We start from the raw sequence: 18,290 nt of genomic DNA on the forward strand, positions 1-18,290 counted from the left end.
AAAAAACTTGACAGGACATCAGACTCATCATATATGTGAGGATGTCATCAGTGTTACAGTCTATATTTCAAAATGGTTCTTCCTAATTAGTATTGATGTCTTTTAGTCCTTTGAGTTAATTTGTAAATTGAAACTGACACCTGGGCATCCTTCAAGAGGATGAATTCACAAAAGGCATATGATCCAGTCTGCGTACCTGACCGAGTACTAAAAGCTATGTGGACTAACTGATTGGAAATGTATATGGACTTATTCAGCCTTGCTTCCATGGTCTAAGGTTCTTGCCTGCTTCAAAAAGGCATCTATTGTACCAGTGCCCAAGAAGAGTATGGTGACCTGTCTCGATGACTGCTGTCCCGTGTCACTTGCATCAAAGATAATGAAGTACTTTACAGAAGTTGGTTATGGCATGGATCAATTTCTTCCTCGGAGATGACCTGAGTCTGCTCCTTTTAGCCTACTGCGATGGCAGGTCAACAGCTGGTGCAATTTCTCTGACTCTTCTCTCTGCTTTCAACCATCTGGACAACAGGAATTTGAAGGTCAGGTTGCTGTTCATTGATTACAGCTCAGTATTCAATACAATTATCCCATCCAATCTCATTATCAGCTTCAAGACTTCAGACACTGTATTTTCCTCTGGAACTGGGTACTCAATTTCTCATCCACAGAACTCAGTCAGTGAGGATTGGTAACAAATCTTCATTGCTGAACATCAACACAGGTGCATCCAAACTCTGCATGCTTGCTACCACGCCCCCTCCCCGCCGCTCTGTTCTCTAAGCATATGGGACCTCACGGCTAAGCATAGCTCCAGTGTCATCTTCAAATTTGCCAACAACACTATTGTTGGATGAATCACAGGTTGCGATGAGTCAGTTTACTGGAGTGAAATAGGTCATCTGTGAAGCGTTACTTTTTAAAAACCTACCTCTCGCTGAATATCAGCAAAACTGTAGAGCTGATTATTGTTTTCAGGAAGGGAAAGTGGGACAAACATGTGCCAGTGTACATTGGGGAATCGACAGTGGATGAAGGCAGCAGTATAAATTCCTGGATGCTAACATATTGGATAACCTGTGCTGGGTCCAGCACTTAGATGAAATAAGAAAAGTGCATCAGCGTCTTTACTTAGAAGGTTAAGGAGGTTAAACTGGTCATTGAACATTCTAACAAACTTCTACAGATGTACTGTTGTAAGTATCCTGATCGGTTGCATCGAGATCTGGTCTCACATTTTGAATGTGCAGGACCATAAGAAGCTGCTGACTAGTGGATTCCGCCCATATATCACAGAGTTACTGCCTCAAGAAGATGCTATCTATCATGAGTGATCCTCACCATCCCAGCGATGCCAATTTTTCACAGCTACCAATGGCAGGAGGTACAGTAGTATAAAGTTTCACATCACCAGGTTCAAAGCAGATGTTCAGTTCTTGAGTCAACCGGCACAACCCTAATCACTACAGTTTAGCAACACTATGAGCACTTTGACCATTGTGCACTGAATTGGACTTCCTGTTTTAATTGTTATTCTTGCAAAACAAACAAAAAAGTTGTGTTTAATTTATTTTTTCTTGCAAATGCTGCTTGTATGTGATGTTGCTGCAAGTAAGTTTTTCATTGCGCCTGTGTATACCATAGCTGTAACTGTGCATATGAAAATAAACTCGACTTTGATGCTTTGGTATTCATCCTCGCAAATATAGCATAGAAAAAAAAAGTCTTTTCTTCTCCTCTGCAACATGCAAAGTAAATAATGCCAGCTTTTTGGGTAGAGTTATGGGGTGATAGCATCATTGACAATCACTTGATTGTTCATTGGCCAAGCAGAGTGGATATTCTTGTCAAGGTTTCACAGGACCTTTAGCATCCACTTATGTTAGTGTGAGAGAAGTATTTTTCAGTGATATCCCACTTACTCAAAACTATGAATGTTTGGACGGTCAGTCCAGTTCTTTGTTAGGATTAGTTTTAAAAGAAAGTTCTTTCTTGGTATTGTTACAGTAAACTCTGGTTGTTGTAGGAAGAAGGAATTGTCGGTGGGAAATACAACCAATAAGAACCTAGCTATGAGCAGTACATAACAACTCACTGCTGTTATTAAATTGATAATTTGGTCAGTCAGGGAATTAGCTATCATGTTGTTCTTACTTTGTGGTTAGAACATTAGATTCTGAGATTTCTATTGCGTCCAAGAGGTTTGTTGGTTGCTTTAAAAAGAAAACCATGGAAAAGGGATACATTAAAGATTAAACAAAGCTTTTTTAAAATAAAAAAAATAAATTATTCACAGTGTACAAGTTACTTAGTGGAATATACAATTAGCATGTGAAGTGCTGATTGCTTTATTATGTTTGAATTTAACAAATATCAGTACATTGTGATATACTGTTTTATGTAGTTTACAGTTTTACATGTTTTCATTACCATTTTAAGCTTCACCCACTTCGGATATTTTTGTTTTCTTGCTGCTTAGGTCGTATTTTTTGAGGAGGAATGTAGTATCCTATCACGCAACACCAGCCCCTGGTTGCCTTCCTTACAGTATGTATTTCAGGACAAGATGTATATTTATCTGGTGAGTAAACAGAGCAGAGTAGAGCAAAACAATAACTGGGGATAGGGTGAAATGTCCTACTCTAGTTTCGTTTAGTTTGTCATTAAACACAAAGTTGTCTTTTTCTTTTCTGGACTTAGTTCTCATTTTGTCCAACTTAACGTGGATAAAGACAATTTTAATGGCCCAGACAAGGTTATCTAACTGCAGGCAAGGGATCAGGTTTTTGATATTCCCACATATGCCTTAATTTGTCGCTTGTCAGATGAACACAAGATGGAGCCAATTTCAGTTAGCACAAGGAATCTCCAAAATCTGTTGCTTTTCTCCCAGAAAACAATGATTTCTCTTTTACCCATTCCCAAAAAACACTTTGCACTGAACATTTGAAATATTGCAAACTTCTCAGAAATCCTGATAAGATTTTCTTCTTCACAACACACACAAAATGCTGGAGGAACTCAGCAGAAAGAGTACAGTCGACGTTTCGGACCATAATCCTTCGTCAGCACAAGGCCATGGGCAGGCAAGGAGATAAGCTGAGAGAGGGAAAAGAGGATGGGGAATGGTGAAGTGGGAGCATTACTGAAAGTTTAAGAAATCGATGTTCATGTCATCAGGTTGGAGGCTCTCCAGATGGAATATAAAGTGTTCTTCCTTCAACCTGAGTGTGGCCTCATTGTGACAGTAGAGGAGGCCATGGATAGACATATTGTAATGGGAATGGGAAGTGGAATTAAAATGGGTGGCCACAGGAAGTTCCCACTTTATCTGGCTGACGGAGAGTAGGTGCTTGACGAAGCAGTCTCCCAATTTGCGCCAGGTCTTGCCAATTTATAGATTGGAAGACCGTCTCATTGAGTACCTACTCTCCGTTGGCCAGAAATATTCCCTGGTATTACATTCACAGAATTACTTTATATTTGTCAAGCACTATTTTTCCTTCATGAAATCGCGTTAACAACTTGTGTCGGGATAAATGATTTAAGGTTACCTTTTTTTTCCTACCGCCATTCTTTAAGTGCAGCATTACATTTGATTGCTAATGATCTACCAGGACTATTTCAGAATTTAGGGAAAATTGGATGATCAACATTCACGCATCTTATACCCACCTTGTTCAGAATCCTAGGTGTTAGGTTATCAAGTGCAATATATTTGTTAAGGTTCAGTCACCTTAATTTACTCTATATTTTTAATAAATGCTAATTGTCACCTTGCTGTCATCTTTTGCGAGTGTAGCTTCCGTTTTGTTCCATGGGGTGTCACTGTGATCTTTGAATTGATGTATATTATTTTTATACAGCATTGCTTAAATTGTTTTGGGGTGTTGATGTAAGAAAGAAGAGACTTTCAGTAAATTTTTACTTGATAATTTCAAAATTAAGACAAGTTGGTCTGGTTAAACAATGCATATAATCTTTACTTGTCTTTGACTTGATTGGCACTCTGTGACATGTTTACTGTTCAGAAAATGATGCTGTGGTTCCTTAGCGACAGGAGAGGAACCAGAGGGTTGAAGGATAGTCACTGTTGTTCTGCTGTTTTTTTTTAAATAAAGGCTCTAAACATAAACCAGGAAATTATAGGCTAATGAGTCTGACATCAGTTGTGGGATGAGGTAGTAAACTGGATTAGACATTGCCTTTTTGGGAGAAGCCAGAGAGTGATAATACAGGGTTGCCTCTCTGTCTGGAGGCCTGTGACCAATGGTGTGCCACTGGGTCATTTGTTGTTTGTCATCTATATCAATGATCTAGATGATAATATGGTTAATTGGATAAGCAAATTTGCGGATGACACCAAGATTGGGGGTGTAGTGGACAGTGAGGAGGGCTATTGTGGCTTGCAAAGGGATTTGAATCAGTTGAAAAAATGGTAGATGGAATTTAATGCAGACAACTGCGAGGTTTTTGCAATTTGGTAGGACCAACCAGGGTCTTACACAGTGAACAGTAGGGCACTGAGGAGTGTGGTAGAGCAAAGGGGGCTGGAAATGCAGATACATAGTCCTTTGAAAGTGGGATCACAGCTAGATGGGGTCGTAAAGAAAGCATTTGGCTCATTGGCCTTCATAAATCAGTGTACTGAGTACAGAAGATGTGATGTTATGTTGAAGTTGTATAAGACATTATTGAGGCTAATTTGGAGTATTGTGTGCAGTTTTAGTCACCTACTTTACCTACAGGAAAGATGTAAACAAGGTTGAAAAAGTACAGAGAAAATATTGCTGGGTCTGGAGGACCTGAGTTATAAGGAAAGAGTGAACAGGTTAAGACTGTATTCTTTAGAACATAGAAGATTGAGGGGTAATTTGATAGAGGTGTACAAAATTATGAAGGGTATAGATAGAGTAAATACAAGCAGGCTTTTTCCACAGAGGTTGGGTGTGACTATAACCAGAGGTCATGGCTTAAGGGAGAAAGGTGAGAAGTTTAAGGGGAACAAGGGGGAGGGAAATGACTTCACTCAGGGGGTTGTGAGAGTGTGGAATGAGCTGTCAGCATAAGTAGTCTATGCAAGCTCAATTTCAATGTTTAAGAGAAGTTTGGATAGGTACGTGGATAGTAGGGATAAGGAGGGTTATTGTCCCGGTGCAGGTCAATGGGAGTAGGAAATTTAAAGGTCTCAGCATGAGCCAAAAGGCCTGTTTCTGTACTGTACTTCTCTATGACTATGGTGCAAATTCTTGACCTTGTGGGGAAATCTACCTTACTGAAAGTAATCAATGTTTAACTACTTTGCATTTTTTTCTTTTCCCATTAATAGAGTGCCAAAGGAAAAGAAAATAGAATCAGAATCAGGTTTATTAACACTAACATATGTCAGGAAATTTCTTGTTTTGTGGGAGTACACTACATAAAATACTGTAAAGTACAATTAGAAATAAAAATATTTAAATCAAATAAGTAGTGCAAAAAGCAAGCAAAATGGTGAGGTAGTGTTCTTGGTTCAGTCCATTAGCTGCTCAGAAATCTGATGGTGGAGGGGAAGAAGCTTTTTTTTAAAAAGATGAGTATGTATCTTCAGGCTCCTGTACCACCTCTCTGATGATAGTATTAAGAAAAGAGCAGTCCTGTGTGATGGGAGTCCTTGATGACAGATGCTGCCTTTTTGAGGCATCGCCTTTTGAAAATGTCCTCTATGCTAAGGAGTCTGGTGCTTATGATGAAGCAGGCTGAGTTTGCAACCCTCTGCAGACAGTGATTCAACCTGTTAGAATGCTCTCCATCTGTAAAAATTTGTTAGTCTTTGGTGACTTACCAAATCTCCTCAAACTCCTAATGAAATATAGCTGCTGGTGATCCTTCTTCATAATTGCATCAATATGCTGGGCCCAGGATAGATCTTTAGAGATGTTGACACTTAGGAACTTGAAACCTCTCACCCTTCCCACTGCTGACCTCCTTAATGAGGATTGATGTGTGCTCCCCTGATTTCCCCTTCCAGATGTCCACAATCGGTTAGTTCCTTGGTTTTACTGACTTTGAGTGCTAGGCTGTTGTTGCAATACCACTCAACCAGCCGATCTATATCATGTCTGTATGGTTTCTCATCACCATCTGAGATTCTGCCAACAACAGTTGTGTCATCGGCAAATTTATAGATGGTGTTTGAGCTGTGCCTAGCCACACAGTCATCGATGTAGAGAAGACAGTGCAGTGGGCTAAGTATGCATCCTTGAGGTGCGTAGTGTTGATTGTCAGTGAGGAGGAAATGCTATTTCCAATCTGCACTGACTGTGGTTTCCTGATGAGGAAGTGAAAGATGCAGTTGCAGAAGGATGTACCAGGGTTCAGGTTTGGAAGTTTAGTGATTAGTATTGAGGGGACAAAGGTGCTGAATGCTGAGTTGTAATGAATAAACATCAGCTGGACGTTGGTATTGCTGTTGTCAAAGAGATCCAATGCTGAGTGGAAAGCTAGTGAAAACATCTTGTGATTCCGTTCCCATCCTCCCCTACACTCACCTTTTTATTATGGCATCTTCCCCCTTCCTTTTCAGTCCTGAAAAAGGGTCTTGGCCCAAAATGTCAACTGTTTATTCATTTCCATAGATGCTGCTCGACCTGCTGAGTGTGTGTGTGTTACCATGGTATTTTATGCACCTTTTGGAGAAGCTGCATCGAGGATGGCAGCATGGTCACATTGCACTTGTAGAGGTCTCCCTTTGGCCCTATTCTGGTATTCTAGTGGTTCTATGCTTAAAGTGTCCCTTTGTTTAATTAAGACTTTGTTACCATGGTGATGGAATTAGGAATGGGACAACCATCTCCAATTACCAGATTACACACTGGGACCTTTTGGTATCTTATCTCTTCCTCTGTTGGATAGACCAGGTCGATCTGACTTGGTGGAATAGAAATATACTTATTATACATGATGCTTTATAATATGTTATGCAAGTTAACCCTTCAGGCTTTGTCCCCATGTCTGACATCTTCAGAACAAAGTCACCAAGTTGTATTCCATGCCATCTAACAATTGCCTCTAGGTGGGTATGCAGTATTAATTTTTTCTAGAAGATGGAGGTGTATAGCATGACTCCTAAAGCAACATGCTTACAGAACTGAATTATGATTAGAACTGTGGAATATTTATTAATATGGATTTTGTTTCACCTAGGTAATGGAATACCAGCCAGGGGGCGATCTGTTGACACTCCTTAATCGTTACGATGATCAGTTTGATGAGAGTATGGCTCAGTTTTACCTGGCTGAGTTAGTTCTAGCCATTCATAGTGTTCATCAGATGGGTTACGTTCACAGGTGAGCAACTGTATGGGATACTGGAATTTGTGCCATTAGGAAAGTTGTTAAGATAAATAGAGGCCACAGGTACAGAAATGAATGCAGTCATTCAATCTCCATTCATTGTGTATGCCTTGTCTTTATAAGGTGTCAGCTACCACCTTATCCAGGTTACAGTTGGAATCATAAAGAATTCTTAAATGGTGAAGAAGCAATATTGCACAATTGGATATAGATTGATGTATTGCTTTCTGTATTCCATCGTGTAACAATAAAGTTATATTTCTGGGTTTTCCTGTATCATTTTCATTCTTAGAATTTGAGGCATTCTTTGTCTCAGCCTGCTCTCAAAGAACTGTATGTTGTTGAGTTTGTACTTGTTACACTCCTAGGTACAGTAGATAACATAGCGTGACAAAATAACAGTGAGGGAACTTTTACATTTGAATATTTTAGCGTCTTGTCCAAATCAACTTAGGATCATATTTTGCTACTTTTCTTTAAAGTGAGGGATAAATTAAACTTAATTGCTATAACATACACTCAGTGGCCCCTTGATTAGGTACAGGAGTGTACCTAATAAAGTAGACACAAGAGTGGAACCCAGTGTGGTCTTCTGATGTAGCCCATCCACTTTTAGCGTCAATGTGTTGTATGCTCTTCTGTACACCACTGTTGTAACACGTGGTTACTTGAGTTGTTGTCTCATTCCTGTCAGCTTGAACCATCTGGCCATTCTCTGACCTCTCCCATTAACAAAGCAATTTTGCCTAAGGAACTGTCACTCACTGGAAAATCCCAGGACATCAGCAGTTCCTGAGATACTCAAACCGTCCTATTGGGCACCAACAATCGTTCTATGGTCAAAGTCACTTGGATCATATCTATTCCCTATTCTGATGTTTGCCCTGAACAACTGAATCTCTTGACCATGTCTGCACGCTCTTATGCATTAGATATTTGCATTAACGAGGCAGTGTACCTAATAAAGTGGCCACAAGTGTAGAACAGTACAACACAGTATAGGTCCTTTGGTTCATAAGGTGCCAAACTATATAAACCTACTGCAACAACATTAAACTAGCTCTTCCCTCCTACACTGTCATAGCCATCCCATTTTCTTACACCCATATGCAACGTATACTTAGTGAAGTTTTTAAATTCCTTGTGGTTATTCTGTGGCAATAAGTTGGAGTGTGAATAGACCATGTAACATGCAATATATTATCTGTGCAGTTCAATGTATTCTTATAATTCTCTTTAAGGCGATGAGGTCTAATGTTCGAGCTGGTCAGGCTTGAATAACCTGGTGGCCGACTCCTCCTATTTTTCTGTTTTTTCCTAAGATATGTTAAAAGATAATTGTGCTTGGGTAGATCCTAGTGTTAATTAGGGCACTGAAAAGAACCATTGTATTTTCTTTCCTTAAAATTGCTAAAACAAAAAATTGAGACACTTTAAGTATGAGGAACTTGTCTCAAATGATAGCTAAAAACAATATTCCCCATTCTTTGCCCCGGGCTGGTAGTTACTCATTTACACATCATTGCCTCAAAATTGGACCCATTCGTGTTTCTGGTTGAAGTCCTAGCCAACAGATAAACGGACTGGGCTCTTCATGTTTTATTTCCTCATTATCTTTCCTGTGTTTCAATGTTATGTAGCTCTTCTAAAGTATATAACAACAGAAGTCAAATGAAAGATCATTACTTGAGGTCTTTATAAATAACAAGGAGTGCATCATGCTGAAAAGAGAAGTATGATGTAGTCTCTCTCCCAGGATGTTGACTTTTATTTGTAAAGCAAAAGCATCCCATGTAGTTTTTAAATGGGGCAGTGAGGTGAAGTGGGGTGGGGCACGGAGTAAAGTCTGTGGCTTCTGTGGAAATAGAAACAGACAATGTTTATAAGTTAAAGAGACTTCATTGATACCGGGAGAATTATAAAATACATCAAGCTGCAGAGTGGGTGAGTAATAGATAAGATGCAGCCAGGGTTGCCCAGGTGATGCAGATATTTGCAGAGTCATCTAGTTAACAATTTGATTTATTGTATATTTTTCATGCTTTTATTTAGTTAGCCCTACAAATCTTTTGTTGCCCTTGCATCACTTTCTGTGATATTCTCATGACTCAGCTTCAATCCTTTCCACTCCAATTTGTCCTAATCCCATGGTTGCCTTCTCTTGAGAAAGCTATTATTCTTGAATACTTGCCTAACTGTAACCTTGCAATGTGATTTGCATTTCTTGGCGTTTTTACTAGGATAACTGGTGCAAACTGCTTTAATGTTTTGAGGGGCAATTTCTCAAATGCATTCACTGTGCATGACAATGGTGCCTTATTGAATATTCAGGATGATTTCCCAGCGATGAGTGCACTAATGGAATCAGCACTAAAAGGGGTCATGATAGCACTTTGTATTAATCCATTATTGATGACACGGTCGCCCCTAAAACCTGATGCAAAACCTGTTCTTCCCACTGCTGTAGCAGAAACATTGGGAACCTGTCTGACAGCTCTCCTGCTGCCACTTCTGCAACAATAAATAATCGTATAGCTGCACAGCTTCTTGTGGATTGAGCCACCAATTCAATGTGCAATGGCTGCCTTTACAGAATGGAATTGGATGGACTGGGGTGAGCAATGTACTGGCTGACCATCAAGATGCAGGGCTTAGGTCTGCAATATGGACAGCATGTTGAATATGGGCTGTTACTAGGGGATGGCAACAGCAGAGAAGTGAGCCTGTTGGATCCATATGTTTTGGTTTCTAATCTTATCTTGGCTGTGATGGAATCTGGGATCTCTCCCCATCAAGGCTGCACAGCTCTCTGTAGGCTGGAGATTTTTCCATTTGTTGGGTTTGTACCACAAGTCTTTGAACTGGGAAGAGTTGTAGAATCAAACAAAATTATGGCAACGCATCAGCTTCCATTATGGATGTGGGTCGCTTATCAATACATGAAGGAAGTGCTGTTGGTTCACATCAGTGTCATGCTGACCATCTCTGAGTCCTGTACTACTCTCTCCAGCTGATCCAACATTAGCCCTCAAGCATAGCCACTGCACATTGCCTTAGTAGCTCACTGTATATAGGCCATGCAGTGATTTGAGATGACCATTTCATTGCTATGCACAGTAGCTCACAGTCCAGGCTGATTCCATTTTTTAAATGGGATATGTCTCTCTGAAACTTTGGACTCCCAAGTTCAAGGGCACTATGGCAAATTAGTTCCCTGCTTGGTCCTGTCAAATGAGGTAACAGTATGTTTCCAAACTTGCATTCCTTTTCCCAATATGTATTAGTCTATCTTTTCTGTAGCATTACATCTATAGAGCTATCATCCCCAGCTCCCATCTTTTCTGTAGCATTACGTCTATAGAGCTATCATCCCTACTCCCATCTTTTCTGTAGCATTACGTCTATGGAGCTATCATCCCTAGCTCCCATCTTTTCTGATACCACTCCATTTCACCCCCACTACTCTCTGTCTCACAGATACTAGTGAGATCTGATTCCTACTTCTACCAGACAACAAACTTCAATTATTCGTCACTCTCTAGGCCCTTCCATCTCTCAGCTGCCCCCATGGTACATTTATGAAAATCTGTTTCAACATGCAAAATGTTCTCTTTTCTTAATCAGCCAGAGGTTAAGATTAGTTCTGGTTAATGTAGAATGCAGTTCTCTAACAGGATTGTGTTCAGTTGAGTTTAATTGGATACCATAGCAGGTCAGGTGATAGAAGGCCTTGTCATTCAGAATTGTGACCAAAGACAAAGTCAACTGAAATTTCAAACAGTGGATGCTTTTTTATGTCCCAAGTATAAGACAACTTGGCATTTCCACACTTCATAATAATCATATATTAGTTTTGTGCTACATTTCATTTCACTGTCTTATTGAGTAAGCTTGATTGTTTAAGTATAATTACCAATATTAAATATTTGGGCCTTATGCTATAAGAAGGACAATGCTGCTAAAGTTGGGACATTACTGCCTGGTTATATGCTTGCTCCTGTCTCTGCTCTCTCGTTTTCATGTTTTTGTGCTCAAGTGTTGTAATGTGACTTGAATCTACTACCTGCTGACTCAGATGAGAATGTAATCAATAACTTATATTGACACATTTATTAATTGCCCTTTAACAATAGTAATCTTTAAATTGCACCATGGTATACTAATATTGTCATTTGATAGAATGATTTATTTGCTTCTGTCTTGCCCCAGAGATATCAAGCCAGAGAATATTCTGATTGACCGAACAGGACACATTAAATTGGCCGATTTTGGATCAGCAGCCAAGCTGACAGCAAACAAAACGGTATGACAAAGAACTCAGAATGCCAAAGATAGCCTGCATGTTGATAATGAAGCATATCAGGGTGTTAGCATGTATATCCAAGTACAGCATAAGGCTTTGTGCATTTTTATGCTTTTATGGAATCTTGTAAAAGGTAGATGGAGATTAGTTTGAATTGAACACTTTTGTTTTAAACCTAAAGATCAGCTCTCTAGTAAAATTAAAGACTGCTTCCATTTAGCAGTCATTACCAATGCTGGAAATACTCAGCAAGTCGATCAGAATTTGTGAGAGAAACAGAGTTAATGTTTTGGGCTGCTGGGCTTCGATCAGAACTAAAACATTAAGAGATGGTTGTTGACTTCAGGAGGGCAAGGAGCTACCACTCCCCGCTGAACATCGACGGCGCCTCGGTAGAGATTGTAAAGAGCACCAAACTTCTTGGTGTTCACCTGATGGAGAATCTCACCTGGTCACTCAACACCAGTTCCATAGCAAAGAAAGCCCAGCAGTGTCTCTACTTTCTGTGAAGGCTGAGGTAAGTCCATCTCCCACTCCCCATCCTCATCACGTTCTACAGGGGTTGTATTGAGAGCATCCTGAGCAGCTGCATCACTGCCTGGTTCGGAAATTGCACCATCTCGGATCGCAAGACCCTGCAGCGGATAGTGAGGTCAGCTGAGAAGATCATCGGGGTCTCTCTTCCTGCCATCACGGACATTTACACTACACGCTGCATCCGCAAAGGAAACAGCATTATGAAGGACCCCATGCACCCCTCATACAATCTCTTCTTCCTGCCGTCTGGGAAAAGGTTCCAAAGCATTCAGGCTCTCACGACCAGACTACGTAACAGTTTCTTCCCCCAAGCTATCAGACTCCTCAATACCCAGAGCCTGGACTGACACCTTGCCCTATTGTCCTGTTTATTATTTAGTCAAGTCAAGTCAAGTCACTTTTATTGTCATTTTGACCATAACTGCTGGTACAGTACATAGTAAAAATGAGACAATGTTTTTCAGGACCATGGTGTTACATGACACAGTACAAAAAACTAGACTGAACTACGTAATAAAAAAAGAGAAAGCTACACTAGACTACAAACCGACACGGGACTGCATAAAGTGCACAAAAACAGTGCAGGCATTACAATAAATAATAAACAGGATAATAGGGCAAGGTGTCAGTCCAGGCTTCGGGTATTGAGGAGTCTGATAGCTTGGGGGAAGAAACTGTTACATAGTCTGGTCGTGAGAGCCTGAATGCTTCAGAGCCTTTTCCCAGATGGCAGGAGGGAGAAGAGATTGTATGAGGGGTGCATGGGGTCCTTCATAATGCTGTTTCCTTTGCGGATGCAACGTGTAGTGTAAATGTCCGTGATGGCGGGAAGAGAGACCCTGATGATCTTCTCAGCTGACCTCACTATCCGCTGCAGGGTCTTGTGATCCGAGATGGTGCAATTTCCGAACCAGGCAGTGATGCAGCTGCTCAGGATGCACTCAATACAACCCCTGTAGAATGTGATGAGGATGGGGGGTGGGAGATGGACTTTCCTCAGCCTTCGCAAAAAGTAGAGACGCTGCTGGGCTTTCTTTGCTATGGAGCTGGTGTTGAGGGACCAGGTGAGATTCTCTGTCAGGTGAACACCAAGAAATTTGGTGCTTTTACGATCTCTACCGAGGAGCCGTCGATGTTCAGCGGGGAGTTGTAATGCCTGCACTGTTTTTGTGCACTTTATGCAGTCCTATGTAGGTCTGTAGTCTAGTGTAGCTTTCTCTGTAGTTTTTTTACGTAGTTCAGTCTAGTTTTTTGTACTGTGTCATGTAATACCATGGTCCTGAAAAACATTGTCTCATTTTTACTATGTACTGTACCAGCAGTTATGGTCGAAATGACAATAAAAGTGACTTGACTTGATTTTAAAATTACCCCTGTTTTCAATTTGCAGATAATGGGGGGGAGGGGGAGAACACAGAAAACATAGTAAAGGTTGAAAGACTGAATGTGGACATGAGAGAATGAATCACTCAAAACTGGTGATGCCAGCTGAGAGAGGGTGAAGGTAATTCAAGCTATCTATCTGGAGAAGAAACCTGAGAACAGAGGAAACTTAACCTGGGTTATAGGGAAACGTTGAATGGATTAGGACTTTATTTCCTGAAGCATGGGAGAATGAAGGGTGAGTTGATAGAGATATACAAAATTATGAGGGGTAGAAACTTTACAAGTCCTCCCTCGGAGTGTCAGACACCCTGAACCAATAGGCTGGTCCTGGACTAATTTCCACTTGGTATTATTTACTTATTATTTAATTATTTATGGTTTTATATTGCTATATTTCTACACTATTCTTGGTTGGTGCGACTGTAACGAAACCCAATTTCCCTTCGGATCAATAAAGTATGTCTGTCTGTCTGTCTCTCTGTCTGTCTGTATAGATAGGGTAAAAACAAGCTAGCATTTTCTACTGGGGTTGGTTGAGACTAGAATTAAGGCTGAAAGGTGAAATATTTATGGGGAACATGAGGGAGAGCTCCTTCACTCAGAGTGTTTTGTTAGTGTGGAACAAGATGCCTTTGGAAGTTGTTGATACTGATGCAATTTCAACATTTTTGAGAAGTTTGGATAAGTACGTGAATGGGAGGGGTATGGAGGGCTATGGTGCAGGTGCAGGATGATGGGACAGACCAGATATACTGAAGGGCCTTTTTCTGTGCTGTTGTGGTCTGTGACATGAAAAAACAATGAAAGAATTGAATTGAATTGACTTTATTACTTACATTCTTCGTATGAATGGGGAGTAAAAGTCTTTGTTACGTCTCCGTCTAAATGTGCAATTTATAGTAATACATAGTAAATAGTATGTACAACAGGATAGTCAGTGTAACATAGAAATACAATTGTATCAGCATGAATTAATCAGTCTGATGGCCTGGTGGAAGAAGCTGTCCCGGAACCTACTGGTCCTGGCTTTTATGCTGCGGTACTGTTCCCCAGATGGTAGCAACTGGAACAGTTTGTGGTTGGGGTCCTCAGGCCCTTTTTACACACCTGTCTCTGTAAATGTGCCGAATAGTGGGAAGTTCACATGTACAGATGTGCTGGGCTGTCCGCACCAATCTCTGCAGAGTCCTGTGATTGAGGGAAGTACAGTCCCATACCAGGCAGTGATGCAGCCAGTCAGGATGCTCTCAGTTGTGCCCCTGTAGAAAGTTCTTAGGATCTGGAGGCCTATACCAAACTTCCTCAACTGTCTGAGGTGAAAGAGGCGTTGTTGTGCCTTTTTCACCACACAGACAGTCTGTACAGACCATGAGATCCTTGGTGATATTTATGCCGAGGAACTTAAAGCTGTTCACCCTCTCAATCCTAGATCCATTGATGTCAACAGGAGCTAGCCTGTCTCCATTCCTCCTGTAGTCCACAGCTAGCTCCTTTATTTTTGCGACATTGAGGAAGAGCTTGTTATCTTGACACCACTGTGTCAGGGTGATGACTTCTTCACTGTAGGCTGCCTCATTATTATTTGAAATTAAGCCAATCAGTGTCGTGTCATCAGCAAATTTAATTAGCAGATTGCAGCTGTGGGTGGCGACACAGTCATAAGTATACAGACAGTAAAGGAGGGGGCTTAGTACACAGCCCTGAGGGGCACCTGTGTTGAGGGGCAGAGGTGAGGGTGTGAGACAAAAATCAGCAATTGCAGAGAATCCAGAAAATACCTAACAATTTAAGCAACAAGAAACACAAGAGTTAATGTTATGGTTTGATGATTTTTTGTCAGAACTAACTCATTCTGATATAAACAAAATGGCTGATAATCTGAAAATTTTAAATTTAGTGTCAAGATGGAACAGTTATAACTTCCTTAATTGAAAATGAGACACCATTCCTCAATATTACACTTGGTAATATTCACTTGTTCTAACTTTGAAGACAATGTAAGAAGTGTCAGAGTGGGAAGGAGAATTAAAGTAATATGGTAAAAGGTAACTTGGGTTTATCTTTGCAATCTGCTACTGGTTTTTCAGTTGGGTTGAGTTTCTCCATTGTAGAGGAGACTACACTGAGTATTGAAAGCAGTACAAACACACATTCCCTCCCCTTTTAGCATTCCAATGGGACCATTTCACTCTTCTGTTCCAGGTAAACACAGGAGCTGCTATGCCTGCCCTTTAATCTCTTCTGTGCCCATCATTTAGGAACACAACACCCCTTCCTGATGAAACAGTGATTTGCATCTACTTTTTCCTATTTAATGTACTGTTTTTATAAATAATTTCTCTCTTGTCTCTACATGGCATTCAGTTTTGCACTTCAGCACTCGCAAAAATATTGTGTTGTTCATAAGGAGTAAAACTGTTTTCACCATGTAAATGGAATAGTAATATTTTCCTCAAAGAAGAAAGTGGGCCTTTAGGAGATTCTGTGATTTCTGTAATGATTTTTTTTAGTTTATGGGAAGACATCAGACTGAATCTTTGAATATGAAACTTGATTAAGCCTTAATCGTGTATTTTTTAAAATCTAGAACCAGCTGCAGTATCCAGTGTTGCTTGGATTATTATGCCAGCTATCATGACCTTTGCATTTATTTCCATACAGCCAGGTTTTATAACACTTATAAATGACATTAAATCTAACTTGTGTACATAACTTTCCATTAATTATATTTGAGGATTAAAATTACGTAACTTAATTTAAATATACATGGAAAATAAAATTGCATTTAATATAGCTCTATCTATTCAAATGTACCTATTCAAATTTACTTCTGCATTGAAGTGCTTCAGCATTCTTCCCCTCTCCTGAGCAACCAACATATAGCTGACCATTCCAAAAGTATTGAGTTTCAACTCTTAATGATTGTCCTTGCACCTTGTCAATGCTCACAGCAAAGCTAAATTGAAGTCATTTCAGTTGAAAAGATTGAACAGTTAGGGTAATTGGTATAATGATAAAAGACATTTTCCACATTACCAGTGATTACTGGAGCTTCAGTTACATGTGGCAGTAATTTTTGAGCTAATTAATCTTGTGCTGTGACATAGGATTGGTGGATATTGGTGGCACTGACAAGCTCCTGCAGTCCGGACCTGGAACATCTGTCAGTGAAGTGTCGTTCCTATTATCTGCCACGGGAATTCACCTCGGTAATACTGACAGCGGTCTACATTCCCCCCCAGGCGGACGTGGAGTGTGCTGTGAATACACTGTATGCCAACATCAGTGAACTTGAGACCAGGTATCCGGAGGCTTTGCTCATTACAGCCGGGGACTTTAACCAGGCCAACCTCAGAAAAGTGCTGCCAAAGTTATACCAACTGCTCCACTAGAGGCCTGAATATACTTGACCACTGCTACACAGCAGTCAAGGATGCCTACTGTTCCGTCCAACGACCTCACTTCGGAAAATCGGACCATCAGGCCGTACTCCTCCTCCCGGCTTACAAACAGAAACTGAAGCGGGAGGTCACGGTGTCAAAAGTGGTGTCAAGTTGGACAGAGGAAACGGATGAGGTCCTCCGTGGCTGCTTTGAATCGGTGGACTGGTTAGTATTCAAGGACTCGGCAGCTAACCTCAATGAGTATGCCTCCGCTATCATGGACTTTATCTGGAAATGCACAGAGGATTGTGTGTCTCGCAAGACGATCCGGGTATTCCCTAACCGAAAGCCTTGGATGAATTATAAGGTCCAGTCCCTTTTGAAGGCTAGAGCTGTGGCTTTTAGGTCCGGAGATACCATTGCTACATGGAATTCAGGCGTGAACTCCGGAAAGCCATCAAGGGTGCCAAGAGGCAATATCGAGCCAAGTTGGAAGCCCAGGCTAACCAGAGGGATGCCAGTAGACTATGGCAAGGTCTAAATGAAATCACTGGGTGTAAAGAAAAGGCTGGGAATATCAATAACTGTAGCGCTTCTCTTCCTGACGAACTTAACGTATTCTACGCAAGATTCGAACAGAAGAGGAGCATCCCACTCCCTCTGGATGAACCGGACCTGATGGCATCAAGATTCATCGTCACCGAGGAAGACATTAGAAGAGCCTTCCTGAAGATAAATCCAAGGAAGGCGACGGGCCCAGATGGCGTCCCGGGACGGGTTCTCCGGGCCTGTGCAAGCGAGCTAGCTGGAGCGTTTGCTGACATCTTCAACTGCTCCCTGCTTCAGTCTAAGATCCCCTTGTGTTTTAAGAAGGCAACGATAATCCCGGTGCTGAAGAAAAGCAAGGTGGCATGCCTGAATGACTACCGACCTGTGGCTCTAACATCAATTGCTATGGAGTGCTTCGAGCGATTGGTTATGGCACACATCAACCATAACCTACCGGTCAACCTCGACGCTTTGCAATTCGCCTACCGGAGCAACAGGTCAACGGCAGATGCCATCTCTCTGGCACTACATTCCTCCTTAGAACACCTGGAGAATAAAGACGCATATGTAAGGCTCCTTTTCATCGACTACAGCTCTGCCTTTAATACCATCATTCCAAATAAACTGATTCCTAAGCTCCGGAACCTGGGTCTTAGCACTCAGATCTGCAGCTGGATCTTCAACTTCCTCACAGACAGGACCCAGGCTGTAAAAATAGGAGACAAGCTCTCCTCTACAATCACTCTGAGCACTGGTGCCCCACAAGGCTGTGTACTCAGCCCCCTGCTGTACTCACTG

At 41.1% G+C, this 18,290-nt stretch overlaps 1 protein-coding gene across 5 annotated transcripts in view; it reads left to right on the forward strand.

Annotated features, from left to right (window-relative positions):
• The window catches only part of LOC140738238 (citron Rho-interacting kinase-like), a 244,104-nt gene that overhangs the window by 23,652 nt on the left and 202,162 nt on the right, over positions 1-18,290 (forward strand). For all 5 annotated transcript variants that reach the window (XM_073065370.1, XM_073065371.1, XM_073065378.1 and 2 more), the window contains 3 exons: positions 2,480-2,581; positions 7,186-7,328; positions 11,544-11,637. In XM_073065370.1, the coding sequence (XP_072921471.1) occupies positions 2,480-2,581; positions 7,186-7,328; positions 11,544-11,637 (339 nt within the window). The remainder of the gene's footprint in view (positions 1-2,479; positions 2,582-7,185; positions 7,329-11,543; positions 11,638-18,290) is intronic.

The sequence above is a fragment of the Hemitrygon akajei genome, chromosome 14 (genome assembly GCF_048418815.1).
Source record: "Hemitrygon akajei chromosome 14, sHemAka1.3, whole genome shotgun sequence".
Lineage (NCBI taxonomy): Eukaryota > Metazoa > Chordata > Chondrichthyes > Myliobatiformes > Dasyatidae > Hemitrygon > Hemitrygon akajei.